Consider the following 15,176-nt stretch of genomic DNA (forward strand, 5'->3'; position numbering starts at 1 on the left):
TTAGTAAAAAAAAACGAAATAAATAAATAAATAACACAACTATGCAAAAGTTTGCAAAAATGAACATTTACAATGCGATATTCTTTACTGAAAACAGTTTATATAAGCCCAAGCATTGCATATTGTTATAATGTTTTATTATATTATAATGACTTTACCCATATTATATGTTATTATTGTTGTACAGTAAATTAGGTTGTACATTGTATAACACACTTTCGTTTGTGAAATAAATTAATATATTTTTCATTTGTCATGAGAGAAAGTTTTTTTCATAACAGAGCTGTTTTGAAGATAAGATTTTATCATGTGTGGAAATAATTCACAACTAGAATAAATTTAGTCTGATGATGTTACCAGCAGATCTAAACACTACTTGTATATCTGTCTGCAAATGTTAATCATTTCAACAATGAAAAATATACATCAGTGTCCAAAGTCCTCAAACGTTTAATGGACACGCCCCCACAGTATAAACAGCAACCAAACAATACAAATATTGTAAAGCAAATTAAGATAAAGAAAGAGTATATCACCAAAACAAGATCTATGATAACAGAATACTGAATGAATATAGGCAAATATTTTTGTCTTTATTTTAATTATATAAGTGTAAAAAGACAAACACAAAATATGGAGGATGACAAAATGAATCAACTGTAAATAAAAAAACAACTAAATGTATTAAAATGTAGACAAATTTAAACCAATCGTGCAATTATGCCCTTTTTCATGACCAAAGCATGTTTTTATGAATTTCTGCATTTATACCAAATTAATTTTTTGTCCTCCATAACAAAAACTTTAAATAAATAAATACAAACCCAAATCTAAAACCACAGCGACCCATAGTGGCTTTCAGCAAATATTACACTGAACCAAAGGGGTCATCTGAAGGTCACAGGCTGGAGAACAGCTATGGTTCTCAAACTGGGTGGCATAAGATGGTGCCCCAGTTTTAGGACATTATTTAAAATACATTAATTCATCACAACTTCTGGGCAATTAAACCTATGGAAAAATGCACTACATTGTATAATTTAATGTTTTTTTATTCAAATTCAAAGTTTGAGATTGTTTTATGTCATGCATTTTCTTTTGGGGGGCATGAAGGGATGTATCCTAAGGGGGGAGGCACACACCGAAGTTTGAGAACCACTTTAGATGTGAGTAAAAATGTATTTAATGAAAACACAATCACAGCATAGAAAGTCAGAATGTTTTTTTATTTGAACTTTACCGTATGCTAAACGTTCACCTCGGTACAATAAACAAATACAAATACTCACACTAAAAACCAAACCTACAGCTCTGGAGCCAACTTAACCGGAGTTGGCCAGGAATCTCAGAATATTGCATATAAACAACACAATGAGCTCCAAACAGTGCGTTTCCACATAAAGAACCCAAAAGAAGAACAGGAACACAGGAGAGTTTGGTTACAAAAACATTAAACTAGACAAATACAAATCTAATTTAACTGCCGTACGTTCAACACCAAAACACACTAGATGTCTGATCTATAAAAATACCTCGGAGTGAGCAGGGGGTGGGCTGACGGAAAAGAGCAAATATATAAGTCGGGAGTTGTCGCCTTTTTCCTTGGAATAACTTGTCATGTTCCTGAGATGGGTTTCTTTCACTCCAGTTTCTTGTGTAAGCTGCCATCTAATGAAGTTTTAAAACACCGAAATCAAATATGAAAACAAAATAATTTTCCTTACCGAAATCAAATCCCATTTTTTAGAAACCAACATGTTTATAAATCCCGACAACCCCTCAATTTTTAAAAGTAAAACATTATAGATCAGTACAACAGTGTGCTCTCGGCTCTTAAATAGGAGTGATTTCTGAGCTGGTGGTTTGTAAAATTTGTGCAATTCTGTAAACAAGAGGACAAAATGTGGGAAAAAAGTTAATAATTACACTATTATCTTCATTTCTGCAGGAAACAACTCTGTCTGTTCCCTTAATAGATACACTGTATATTTATATATATATATTTTTTATTACCAAGAATTTTAAACACTAAAACAAAGAGGACAAGCACTAAATTTGTAGATGTAAAGAAATGAACGATGCTTATAATGCAGAAACATAAAACCTAGTAACCGCTGTCGGAAGGGAATTGCGTTACATGCCCATATAAGGCAAAGAGGAAGAAGACAAGTGCATGACATACAGTATGATGTCAACATTTCAAGCTCTGTGATTGGTAAAGAAGAGGAGTGGCCATCGCAGTTTACCACGCCTCCCAACAAGAAAGCACCGCCCACCTGCAGTAGAACAGGTGGAAATGATGTCCTCCCCTCGAATATGAAGACAAAACAAACCGTAACAGAACAGAACCACCAAACTTTCTGGGTTAAAAAAATAAAAAAGTACAGAACAGAAAAACATTAAAACCGATGTGGAAAACGAGACGTCTGTGTCTCCGGTGAAGTTCGGGACAGCTGATTGCTTGTTCACTCGTTTACTGTCTCTGATTTGCAGTTTTGCTGAATGACAGACTCCCACGTATCGCTCGGTGGCGGGAGTCGCGTGGTCGCAGTGGTTACGACTTGGCGAGGTGTTCTCTGTGCTCGTTGTGTTTTAGGAGCTGGGTGGGGGAAGGTGTGAGGCTGGGCTGGGCACCAGGAGGAAGGGGATGGGCACTGGGGACCCCGCCAGGTATCATGCCCTCTAACTGACCACCCATGCCACCAGGAGACACGCCCACCACACCAGGAGGAAACCTGAAGACCAGGAAAACAGACTTAAAACAAGTGCACACAAAAACATGACTAAGAAGTAAGAATAATAAATGGTAAAAGGCAATAAAAAAACAAGATGACAATGAAAGTGTGAATGACATCCCTGACTGTGACTGTCAGATAACACTGTACTGTATCTTTTATATTTACCTGTCATTGTTTAGGTATACATTTTGTCTTGCAGGCCGCCAGGTGAGACGGCTGGCAGAGGCTGGGCGACTCTGCTGAATGAGAGAACCAATCAGACTGAGTTTACATACATATGTGGGTTCACATGTGCTTTTGGGAATTTAAGGAATAGGTTTCCAAAATGTACCCATTTCATGCACTGCAAAAAGTGATTTCCAAGAAAACATTTTCCTAGCATTCTTGTCTTGTTTTCAGTAAAAACATCTAAAAATATCTTAAATTAAGATGCTTTTTCTTGATGAGCAAAACGACCCAATAAAATAAGTCTAGTTTTTAGACCAAAAATCACAAATTTAAGTGATTTTGTGCATAAAACAAGAAAAAAATTCTGCCAATGGGGTAAGCAAATTTTTCTTGAATTTAATGTTTATGAAAAATGTTTAAGATTTTTTTCCTTGCTCATCAAGAAAATACTTCTTAACTTAAGAAATTTTAGATATTTTTACTGAAAACAAGACAAAAATACTAAGAATTTTTTTCTTGAAAATCATTTTTTGCAGTGTGTGCTCTTTGTGTTATGCAAAAAAAGATTTTCAAGTAAAAAAAATTTTAGTATTTTTGTCTTGTTTTCAGTAAAAAAATCTAAAAATTCTTAAATTAAGATGCTTTTTCTTGATGAGCAAAATGACCCAAGAAAAAAAAGTCTAGTTTTTAGACCAAAAATATCAAATCGAAGTGATTTTGTGCATAAGCAAAAAAAATCTGCCAATGGGGTATGCAAAAAATCTTGAACATTTTTTCTTAAACAATAAATTTAATGCAGATAAATAAATGCAGATTTATTTGCTTGTTTTATGCACAAAATCACCCAAACTCGACACCTCTGGTCCAAAAACCAGACCCATTCTCCTGGGTCGCTTTGCTCATCAAGAAAAAGCATCCCAATTTAAGAACTTTTAGATATTTCTACTGAAAACAAGACAAAAAATACTAAGATTTTTTTTACTTGAAAATCATTTTTTGCAGTATACAGTTTTTACATAGTTTTGCAGTATGTTCAAAAACAGCACATGGGTTTGGATTAATACATTGCGAGTCTTTTTAGGGTGAATGGTTCCTTTAAATGCATAAAAATTGGGGTGTTGAGTAAATAGGGAACAGGTCTTTGCAAATTGAGTTGGTATTACAATATGTAGGGGTCAGAGTTCATTTACATACTGTATGTCACATGCTAATTTGCGATTGGGAGGAATAACATCAACAAACACAGACTTCATGGCATCACGAAGCATGTTTGTACCGGCTGACTGCTCACACAGTGAATTTCAAGTGCCCCTCAGATGGATTTTCTAAATTTACCTTTATTGCAGTGTGTAATGTAGCTGCCCATCAATGTAAACAGTCTGCAAAGTTGTTCGTCTGAAAGTACACCATAAATAAAGTTATTGTCTTCCAAAATAAGGACACGACTCTGAATCGCCTTAACGAGTCGTCGGTAACTTAAATCTTTTTTCTTTTACGGGTCTACGTAACTAAGTAACACATTTGCATGGTTTAACGCGAACATTGTCTACACTGACCCGCCCTAAAACACAACAGCTAGTTTGTGCGGTTCACGCAGTGATGACAACTTGATGACTGTGTTGCTAGATTTAGCAAGTTTTTACCAAAAAGCGCCTAGCGAGACATTTAGCGACTTTCAGTCACTTGAGTCACATTCAGTTACTATTTCATACTTGTTTCATTGTCTGACAACAAAAGCAAAGAATACACAATTTAAAAAAACTTTTTTAGGCCTTCGGCTGTATTAACTCTTACCCCGCCAGCGTTTTTAAAGAAAATTGCCAGCGGCAGCATTTTATATGATTTTCACAAAAATTTAATGCCATCCAGAAAATGTTCTTCTTTAAATATATAAACATACAATATATCAAACGAAAAAAAGACCCCCCCAAAATTTTTCTATTTGTATCTTTATTTGTCACCTATTTTATCACCTCTCAAATCTGGGTAGGCTTCTTCAAAAAAAAAAAAAAAAAAATTATATATAATTGCATTTTTGTAAGAGATCAGATTCAGAGCGATTATCAAAAAAAAGCCTACACAAAGTTTTTACTGTTTTTGGATCAGTGGACGCTTCAGCGTTTTATAATTTGTTTAAGAGCATCACCTAGTGAATTATAGTGGGAAATATGGATTGCTGAAAAACTCGTCATTTGCAGGGAAGCGTTTCATCTTAATCAAAGCGATAACTCATCAATGGCGGGGAAAGAGTTAAAATGTAGTTTGTGACAGTTCAGAGAGTAAGAGAAACATGAAACAGAATTGAAGTGCCAACACAGTCAGAATGCAAATATGATATGCGATATGCTAATTATGTAATGATGTAATCTAGCAACATTTAGCGACTTTCCAAGCAGGATTTCGCTACTCTTCATTGAAAATAGTTGGCAACACGGAGTTCACGTCATGTTGACAAGAGAGGCTTGTGTTTGGTGCAGTTTTATCTCTGCATAAGTTGCAAAGTTTAAAAGATGTAACGCACTCGCGTTTTAATCAATAAATTGTCTGTCGTGCATATGAGCAATGATTAAAGATTATAGAAAGATGTTGGTTTACAAACTGTAATGTTTTATCAGTCAGTCAGTCACTTTTGTGTATGCACGTATGTACCATTATAATGGGCGTTTTGTTTCCAGTACGCGCTGTATGCGAAAAAACAGACTACGCTCCTGAAAAGGAGTGGTTCAGACAGACTGACCCTTGTATGCATTTAAACCTGTTATATTAGGCAACTTTTATATACCATCTGAGGGACACTTTAATGTTTGAGAATCTTTAAGTGATCTTCAGACTATTGTGAATCTGATGGGAAAAGGAGGTGTCTGAAATCATAACACACTGAAGGATGAATGATATAAGGGGTTAATGTGTGATGTATGAAATGAAAGGGGTTTGTTTCTCACCTGTAGGCTCCACCGTTGAGCTCCGGATGTACCTGCTGCTCCATCACTCCCCACGGCGCTGTGGTAACAAAAAACTCTTTGTTTACGCAGTTTCTGAGGCTGTCCGGGATACGACCTGAAACCAGAACAAACCCACAAAATGTAGATAGAGACTCGCTCGGAATTTCATAAAAGAGCTTCTAGTGTATGAAATGTAAGTTTTTGACAATATCCTTTCTCAGTGAGGATTTTCCAAACTTATTAGCATCTTCTTAACACAAAATCCTCTCTCAAAAAAAAGTAGAGTATGCTGTACGCATTTAACACTGAATGAATAGCAGAATATATTTTTAATACATATATTTAGTAGCTATTGAAGATCATACCGGTGATGGCCCTGCGGATCTCAGTGGCCGCTGCTTCCCTCATCTCTAGTGAGGCTTGCTCGCTGTACCACGCTGTGTGCGGTGTGCAGATCAGATTGGGTGCGTCTTTCAAGGGACCCTGAGAAAAACTGAGAATCCCACAACACAAGAGATATGTATTAAGACACTAGGAAAATTTTGTCTTTTGGTTGCAATTCTGGTGACTGGCAAATATTACCTGAAAGGTTCAGACTCATGGACATCAAGGGCGGCCCCCCGTATTCTGCCCTCTTTCAGAGCCTGTGCCAGGGCTTTTTCATCGACCAGACCTCCGCGGGCTGTGTTCACAAGAAACGCTCCCTGTCGCATCTAACAAAGCACAGTACACGTAACATTTACACACAAATCTCCACAGATGCCTTTATAGTTCAGTTTGCACTGCAGCCACAGGATGGCGCTCATGTTAACATAAGTGCCACTACCGAGCATTAAAGGGCCCCTATTATGCCTATTTTTAGAAGATGTTATATACGTCTCAGGTGTGCCTAGAATGTGTCTGTGAAGTTTCAGCTCAAAATACCCCACAGATCATTTATTACAGCATGTCCAAAATGTCCCCAAAGTGCTTTTTTCATGTGTGTATCTATAAATGCAAATGAGCTACAGCTCCTCACTCCCTTACAAACAGAGAGTGAATGTTTTCAGTTAAAATAGATATGATTTCTGTGAATACAGTATTGAAGACAATAGTATATGTAGCCGCATTAGCGCTACAACATATTTAGAAAAGCTTTTGTGTAAAATTAAACAATCAGTCAGTGGCCATGAGCGAAGTTTTGTTTATGTGATGTCACATTAACAAAAAATCAAAACAACATGTCTAATAAGACTGCTTTGGTTTAATGGTGATTACAAAAATGAAGTAACGTGGATTTTTTTTCATTGTAGGGGTGGTTTGTTCACACATTGTCAACACACATTTATGTCCAAACACCTTGTAAAAGTGGTTTTTGCATATGTGCAATGCAAAAAATTATTTAAGAAAAAATTTTCTTAGTATTTTTGTCTTGTTTTCAGTAAAAAATATCTAAAAATTCTCAAATGAAGATGCTTTATTTAAGTGATTTTGTGCATAAAACAAGCAAAAAAATCTGCCAATGGGGTAAGCACATTTTTCTTGAATTTCTCTTTAATTTAGTGTTTACGAAAAATTTTCAAGAAAAATTTGCTTAACCCATTGGCAGATTTTTTGCTTCTTTTATGCACAAAATCACTTAAATTTAATATTTTTGGACTAAAAACTAGACTTATTTTCTTGGGTCATTTTCATTTCAAGAAAAATCTTCTTAATTTAAGAATTTTTATATATTTTTACTGAAAACAAGACAAAAATTCTAAAAACATTTTTACTTTAGATATAATTTAGGGTGGAACATTTTAACCATTTCATTGTATCATTACAAATATGCAACAATATTATTGGACAATATTTATTTCCCTGCATTTGTCGTCTTGAGGAAGTGACTAGGAAAGCGAAGAAAGGTTTTATATTTAAACAAAAGCATTTTTTTTAATGTTATGTTGCTTTAATTGTATATATTGTACCTGTTTGATGGTGAAGTCATTAATGAGGTGGTGGTTATGTTCGTTCAGGTTGCAGTGAAGAGAAACGCAGTCACTCTGGTAAAGAAGATCCTGCAAAGTATAAACTCTTTGGACACCCAGTGACCGCTCTAAACCGTCCTGCAGGTACGGGTCATAAAAGATCACGTTGAAGCCGAACGCTTTTGCTCGAACGGCTACTGCCTGTCCCGATCGACCTGTAACACAAATATAAATACACAAATAACTATGAGATTTGTGACACAGTCTGTGAAATCCAGGTTAAAGTCTTATAATCGAATGATGAGATTAGGAGCATCAAATGTGATTTTAATCATTGATCTTCCTTAAACAATATTGAAGATATCAAAGTTAAGCTTTCACACAATGTTCTTTAAAACAGTAAATCACAAAAAATGAATTAAGCTGGGTTTTTCAAAAGGGGTCACGTATTTCTAACTAACAAAAATCAGCCAGTTTACCCCATAATAAGTCATCATATAATCAATTTCTGTCTATTTCTCACACAAAGATATCGCATGGCTTTAAAAGCCACTTTAGTCTTAATAGTGCCATTTGAGCTAAAGTATCTAAAGCTGTATAGTGCAATATCTGAATGCACATTAATAAATAATAAAAGCAACCAAAACTAAAATCAAAATGAATGTGAACGGTTCTATCTCTCTTACCAAAGCCGATTAATCCAAGTGTTTCGCCCCTGATACGTGCGGCTCCTGACGCCACCTCTCTGATCTGCTCGACGCTCTGGACTCGCGTCCCCTCGCGCATGGTCTGGTAAAGCCAGGTGTTTCTCCGGTAAAGATTTAAGATGTGGCAAAGCGTGGAGTCTGCGGTCTCCTCCACCGCGGCTGATGGGATATTACACACCGCAATACCTACAAAAACAAATAAGAGTACAGTTTAACACACAAAAATGTGTTAAGCACTTGAGTAACCTTAAAAAGTTAAACATTTATTTCAGAGTGACCGAATTAACGGACCGTGTGAACATTTCGGCTAGAACAAACTATTATAAACATCAGGCACTTAAACGGTCCATAAACAACGCAGCTGGGTAAAGTCACACACCCGTGGCCCATTCGCACAATATCTGAAGCATACTGCATGCTAAAATGTGCTATTAAAATGTTAGCGTTCAAGTTCTAGGTTGATATAAAAAACACTTTCAAAGAAAACTTAAAAAGTGGTTCAATCTTTATCTCATGAAGCGATGAGAATACTTTTTCTGCTCATAAAGTCATATCCGACTCGTATTCGCGAAAGCAGCACATGCACTGGTGTCATGCGTCAATCATAGATATATATGTATGCATAGATGCCTCATTTGACCACTCCATAGATGGGTCTGCCAAAGAGCCATTAACTCTTTCCCCCCGCCAGCATTTTGCCAGCTAGTGCCAGCATTTGCTATGATTATCCAAAAAGTTTAATGCCTTTCAGAAAGAAAAATTCTTTACATTTATTAACATACAATATAGGGCTGGGCGATTTGTCCCCCTAAAAAAAAATCAGATTTTTTTTTATAAAAAACTCGATTTACGATTCGATTCGATTTTTTCCCCGCCCCCATTTAAAAGAAAATAATTGCAAACTGTACATATATTTTAAAAATAAATATTTATTATATTTAATTAAAATGCATCAACATAAAATTCCCGTAAATCCAAACCAACTCCACACGACTGAAGTCGAAGAGCATTTTTTGGAAGGAGCTGCTCTCTTTCGCCGGCTGTTTTTGCCATGTTGTTTGTGTATGCATGCGCTGCCCTCGGGAGAGGGGAGGGGCAGAGGGCTGCGAGCATGCTACGGAAACCCTGAAGGAAGATTTGGCGAATGCAAAATGTATGTACTGCGCTGTACTGCAGAGGGGGAGAAAAACATCTTAAAAAAATCGATTTTTTGAAAATATGAATCGATTTGACATACCAATTTTTTCCCCAGCCCTAATACAATATATTAAATGAAAAAACAGACCATCGGCATCACCTCACAAATATGGGTAATTTTCTTTAAAAATACTAACTTTTGAACAAAAAACTGAGATAATTGGATGTTTGTAAAAGACTTTTGTTAGAGATCCTGTATATGCTAGTGTTTTATAGACGGTTTCATCGGACGCACGTGTGCTGACGTGATACACGTCTAGATCCGAACTTTACTTCTGGTTTCGGTTTCATTTTTTTTTAATCATCTGACTAGTTGCTAAACTGATCTCTTGAACAAATGCCTCGTCGAAAATAATTATTTTGCTTGTTATATAAATAAACTACGTTTAAAGAACTTTGTTGTTATTTATTCTTAGCGGAGTTTACTGGAAGTTACGTGCGGACAACGACAGCCGCTTGTTTATGTTGTTACTGCTGAAACCTATAGTCTATAAGGTGGGTAAGAGCGCCATCTAGTGCATAATAGTGGAAATATGGATAGCCAAAAACTCCAGCCCTAACCCGGCCCTGGCCCGAAGTGTTCCAGCCCTACCCGACCCCAGCCCGACAATGCCTGCAATTTTTTCAGCCCGAACCCGACCTGACCCGAGACCAATATCAATCAGCTCTCTCTGACGCACTCGCTCTTTGATGCGCACTCTCTCTCTCTCTCTCTCGGACGCGCATTCTCAAACATAATAAGAGTTGAAGTATAGCTTTAGCCTACAGAAATGCTTATTGCTTTAATGTAGGGAGTTATTGTTCACAGTTCCTATTTATGATCTTATAGTCCATTTAAAAAATTTTGTACGAACTGACTGTATTCTTCAGAAAAACACTAAATAACTTATCTTCCCTTACCTGTCGCTGTTTAGTGTGCAATTAATAAATAAAAATTAGTATGGCGTTAATTTTTAAAAGTGTGCGAGGTCCGTGCACGTCCTCCGCTAGCAACACAGAAATAGCAAAAAGTGCAATCGGCTAAACGAGCATTAAATATTAATATGACATTGATTTTTTTGTTTTTATTAATTTATATTCACAAAACTTATCAACAAAACATCGATTAAAATTTAGAGACAAATTATATGAAACGAAAATCATTTTAAAGTAGCAAGAAAAACTTAAATTAAACTCGAAAATGTCTGACCCATTACAATTCTCCCTTCATATTGACCTTTACAACACCCTATATGGCGTTTAAAATTACGGTCTATCTTTACTAAGCTAACTAAATTCAAACAAAACACAAACAACATTACAACAATATTCAAACCCAACAATACTCAAACATAAATATAAAACAGACATTTTTGGCAAAACCTCCGTTGCAAACCTCCATTTACCTGATTAAAAATTATTTTTACTTTGAAAATGATGCGCTGTCACGTTAACATGAGCTGTTCGTTTACATAAGACTCCATCTACGTTTATTTACACTGCAGCGCAACGTCTGAGTTCTCAAACTAAAACAGGGTCTGCAGCTTTTGCGAACTAATCCGTTTATGAGGGTCGAAAACGGTGGTGTGTAAATGAAACGAGTAAACGTAGCAAAACTAACGTTTTAAAGGATAAACCCATTAATGTAAACACAGCCTCAGATGCCGAGCATTAAAGGGCCCCTATTATGCCTATTTTTAGAAGATGTTATATAAGACCCGACCCCGGTCTGTAAAAAAAAAACGGCGTACTGTCTTTAGCCCTATTCGGACGGGATTAGTTTTACAGGAGGACCTTTGAGAAAATCGTGTTTTTAATCGTGTCCGAATCGGCCATGTCTGTGTTTTTCTCTGACGACCTCCGTAAAAATTCCAAAGCAATTTACCTACTGTTTTTCACCAAACTCAGAGGTCCTCTGAGAAATTTAATCCCGTCCGTATGCAAATGTCTGTTTGCCCACAATATCTTTTGAAAACGTGGTTCTTTTCGTGTTTTGGCCAACTTGATCTGCCGAAAGGTCTTACTAACACGTGTATATTGTACTTTCTGAGTCCCATTCATTCAGATATGGATGTTTTATATAAGTTATTTTGATTTGTTAAAATTAAATTATTAAATTACATGTTCTGTAATATTTTACCGTTAAAGCAAAATATCAAACATTACAAACGCGTTTTCCAGAGCATGTGATCTCATGCAACGCCCAAACGCATGAACCCATCTCTGGAACAGCCTGAGAATTTTAATCCCGTCCGAATCGGTACATAAAATCAAAGACGTTGTGGGGGACATGTTGAAACTCAAATGTGGAAAACTAATCCCGTCCGAATAGTGCTTAAGGCAGAAAAGTGTTTTCCCTTCATTGACGAGATAACTCTTCAGTGGTGGAAAAAGAGTTAATGGGGCATCTATGCATCTATGGTTTATTGCGTTGCTGCTGTCTATGGAGGCTAAGAAAGCTCCCGGATTTAATAAAAAATATCTTAGTTTGTGTTCTGCAGGTCTTACAGATATGAAACGGCATAAAGTAATTAATTACATTTTTTTTACACTTTTTTTTCTTATTTCCTAAAGCTTTTCACAATATCGTCTCATTTGCTTTATTTTAGTGGTACAGAAAAGATCCTGATTACTTCTGATGTTTTATTTCTGTATTAAACATGCCATAAAATCTCTAACGCAGCTTTCTTTTTTCTTCTGTTGAAACAAAAAACAATATCCTGTTTCATATATAAGGTTTAATTTACATTCATAGCAATGAACCATAATTTGTTTCTTTTTATTGCTAGTCAAAGGTAGATTGGGAACATTTTCATTATAGAAAGCATTTAATTGGACAATTTATATAAACAATCCTAAGAGCCAGATGAGACGTTTATATTTTGGTTTGTTTTGAAAGAGAAAGACTGGACATTTTAAATAGCAATCTCAAAGTATCAAACAAGACTCCACTGACCTCTCCAATTTGACAAAAACGTCAAACGAAATGATTAAAAGATTCCCAACCTCATAAACGCAACTCAACTTTATCTCATATGAAATTTTGATTAGTTAGCAACTTTTATACTCTTACCCATTTCTCCAGCGGCCTTAATATCGATATTGTCGTATCCGCTGCCGATACGGATTATGATTCGTAGAGCTTTAAACTTCTCCAGATCCTCTCTGGTCAGAGTTATGGTGTGGTACATCATCGCGCCGACTGCTTCGTTCAACACCTGCCCACAAAAACATTCATATCATACAATAAACATCAGAGAAATGTTTAATAAGGCCACTAAAATTAAATCACATGAGCGTTTGGGTTTAATGTATTTCTCTTGAGGATTGTGATATGTTAATGTCTTTATTGCATTCTTAATGTCTTTTAATGCATTGTGTTCCATGACAATAACTCTGTGTTGTTAATCTCTGCAATTATACACCAGTTTAGATAAAAATAAAACATGAACGTAATGTGAAATCAATTTGATTTGACTGAAACAATTTTAAATTAAAAAGCCATTCAAACAAAGTAACACACTATAAGCTGTAAGACTAAATGAATATGCAGTTATAGTTTAGCTTTTAATTGCACATAAAAACTGCATTTAATATCCTGCTTTTCGAAACAGTTTTTTTATGCATTTTATAACTCTGTATTTACTAGAATTATTTGGTCCTAAGTTACTAAACTAAATATCATTTTGTTTTATTCAAATATTTTTGTAAAGCATGTCATATGTTAATTCAGTACATATAACAATGAAACTAGACATATAATTTACAGTATAATAAATAAATGAACGAATGCTGGGGTGGTACCCTTTCAAAAACTGCACCTTTGTTCCTACAGGATAGGAGTGCACGGGGCACAAACTAATGCAGGGTTAACTGTAACACGACTACTTTACATATTTTTACAGGGCTGAGAAATCTGTGCTTTTGGTCTTTTTCTCTTACTGACAGAAGATCTGAATTTGTGAAATTTGATGTGCATTGGTTAAGATATTAAACATTTTGATGGCATGAAAGTAAATTTCTTCATCTTATGTATTTTTTCGATTTCAGAGTTGGGTGTGTAAGTCACCAAATGCAACCTTTTATTATTTTAATCACTTTTTTGTTACCTAAAACATAGCAACATTTTGAAACATATCAGCAACTCTTAGTAACTGATAGCTGGGATTGAAAACATTTTAACCCAGATGGGTCAGTTGTCACACAGTTACAATTGAACCTCAGGTATACAATGATAATGAAATGAAAACAATGTAAATGCTGTTAATCAAAATGATAACTGTTAACACAATATCAGGGGACATAGCTCACAGTTATGATTTTTTTTGTCTTAATTGTGCAGCCCTTTAAAAAATCTATTTCTATGCATTGATGCATAATACAAGGATGGTTAGATGATCATAGATTAATTAATGTGTGGATATCTATCTATTATAGGCAGATATAGAAACAATAGCCACCTTTAGTATATATACTGAAAAAAATGATTTTCAAGAAAAAAAATATTTGTATTTTTGCCCTGTTTTCAGTAAAAATCTCTAAAAATTCTTAAATTAAGATGCTTTTTCTTGATGCGCAAAACGATGCAAGAAAATAATTATAGTTTTTAGACTAAAAAAATCTAATTTAAAGGTGCAGTGTGTAAATTTTTGCGGCATCTAGTGGTGAGGTTGAGCATTGCAACCAATGGTTTAGTCCACTGCTCACCCCTTGCTTTTAAAACGCATAGAGGAGCTACGTTAGCCGCCACCGGACAAACATGTCGTCGTCGGAGAGACAACTCAGTAAAAAAAGTTTGTCCGTTAAGGGCTTCTGTAGAAACATGGCGGCACAAAATGGCGACTTCCATGTAAGGGGACCCTCTGTGTATGTAGATAAAAACGTCTCATTGTAAGGTAATAAAAACATAACGGTTCATTATAAAAAGATCTTTATACACCCCTGATAATATTGTTTTGTATAATATTTAGCATTTATGTCAAGAGATTCTTCTACAAATTACACACTGCACCTTTAAGTGATTTTTTGCATAAAACAAGCAAAAAAAAAAAATCTGCCATTGGGTAAGCAAAAAAATCTTGAAAATTGTTCTTAAACACTAAATTCAAGAAAGATTCAAGAAAATGTTGCTTACCCCTTTGGCAGATTTTTGCTCATCAAGAAAAATCATCTTATCTCATTCACCGCCAGCCTTTTTGAGAAAAGTTGCCCACCTGCATTTTTGTGATTTTAACAAAAGTTTCACAAAATTCCTTTCAGGAAAAATTATCTTCTATAAATATATAAACATACAAATTATATCAAATTAAAGAACAAACCCTGTGCATTCAAAAAACAATAAACAAACAAACAAACAAACAAAATGGGGAAAAAACGTTTCATTATATTACTTTTTCCACTTAATTTAACCACTGAAATATGGATATTTCTCTTTAAAAATACAACATTTTGAGCAAAAAGCTTAAAAAATTGCGTTTTGTAAAGGAATTTATGTTA

General features: G+C 35.2%; 1 protein-coding gene across 9 annotated transcripts in view; it reads right to left on the bottom strand.

The window, feature by feature from the left end:
• Window positions 1-1,207: 1,207 nt before the first annotated feature.
• ctbp2a (C-terminal binding protein 2a) overlaps window positions 1,208-15,176 on the bottom strand; it is a 58,021-nt gene continuing 44,052 nt past the window's right edge. For 4 of the 9 annotated variants that reach the window (XM_055172117.2, XM_055172118.2, XM_055172123.2 and 1 more), the window contains 7 exons: window positions 12,754-12,898; window positions 8,484-8,690; window positions 7,798-8,012; window positions 6,431-6,561; window positions 6,214-6,341; window positions 5,849-5,963; window positions 1,208-2,735 (listed from right to left, as the gene is read on the bottom strand). In XM_055172117.2, coding sequence (XP_055028092.1) covers window positions 2,555-2,735; window positions 5,849-5,963; window positions 6,214-6,341; window positions 6,431-6,561; window positions 7,798-8,012; window positions 8,484-8,690; window positions 12,754-12,898 — 1,122 coding nt within the window. In that variant the 3' untranslated portion in view covers window positions 1,208-2,554. Of the gene's footprint in view, window positions 2,736-2,903; window positions 2,978-4,241; window positions 4,302-5,848; window positions 5,964-6,213; window positions 6,342-6,430; window positions 6,562-7,797; window positions 8,013-8,483; window positions 8,691-12,753; window positions 12,899-15,176 lie in introns of all 9 variants that reach the window. The other 5 variants (XM_055172121.2, XM_055172122.2, XR_008635770.2 and 2 more) reach the window with 4 other exon arrangements.

This window comes from Misgurnus anguillicaudatus, chromosome 7 (assembly GCF_027580225.2).
Source record: "Misgurnus anguillicaudatus chromosome 7, ASM2758022v2, whole genome shotgun sequence".
In the NCBI taxonomy this organism is placed as follows: Eukaryota; Metazoa; Chordata; class Actinopteri; order Cypriniformes; family Cobitidae; genus Misgurnus; species Misgurnus anguillicaudatus.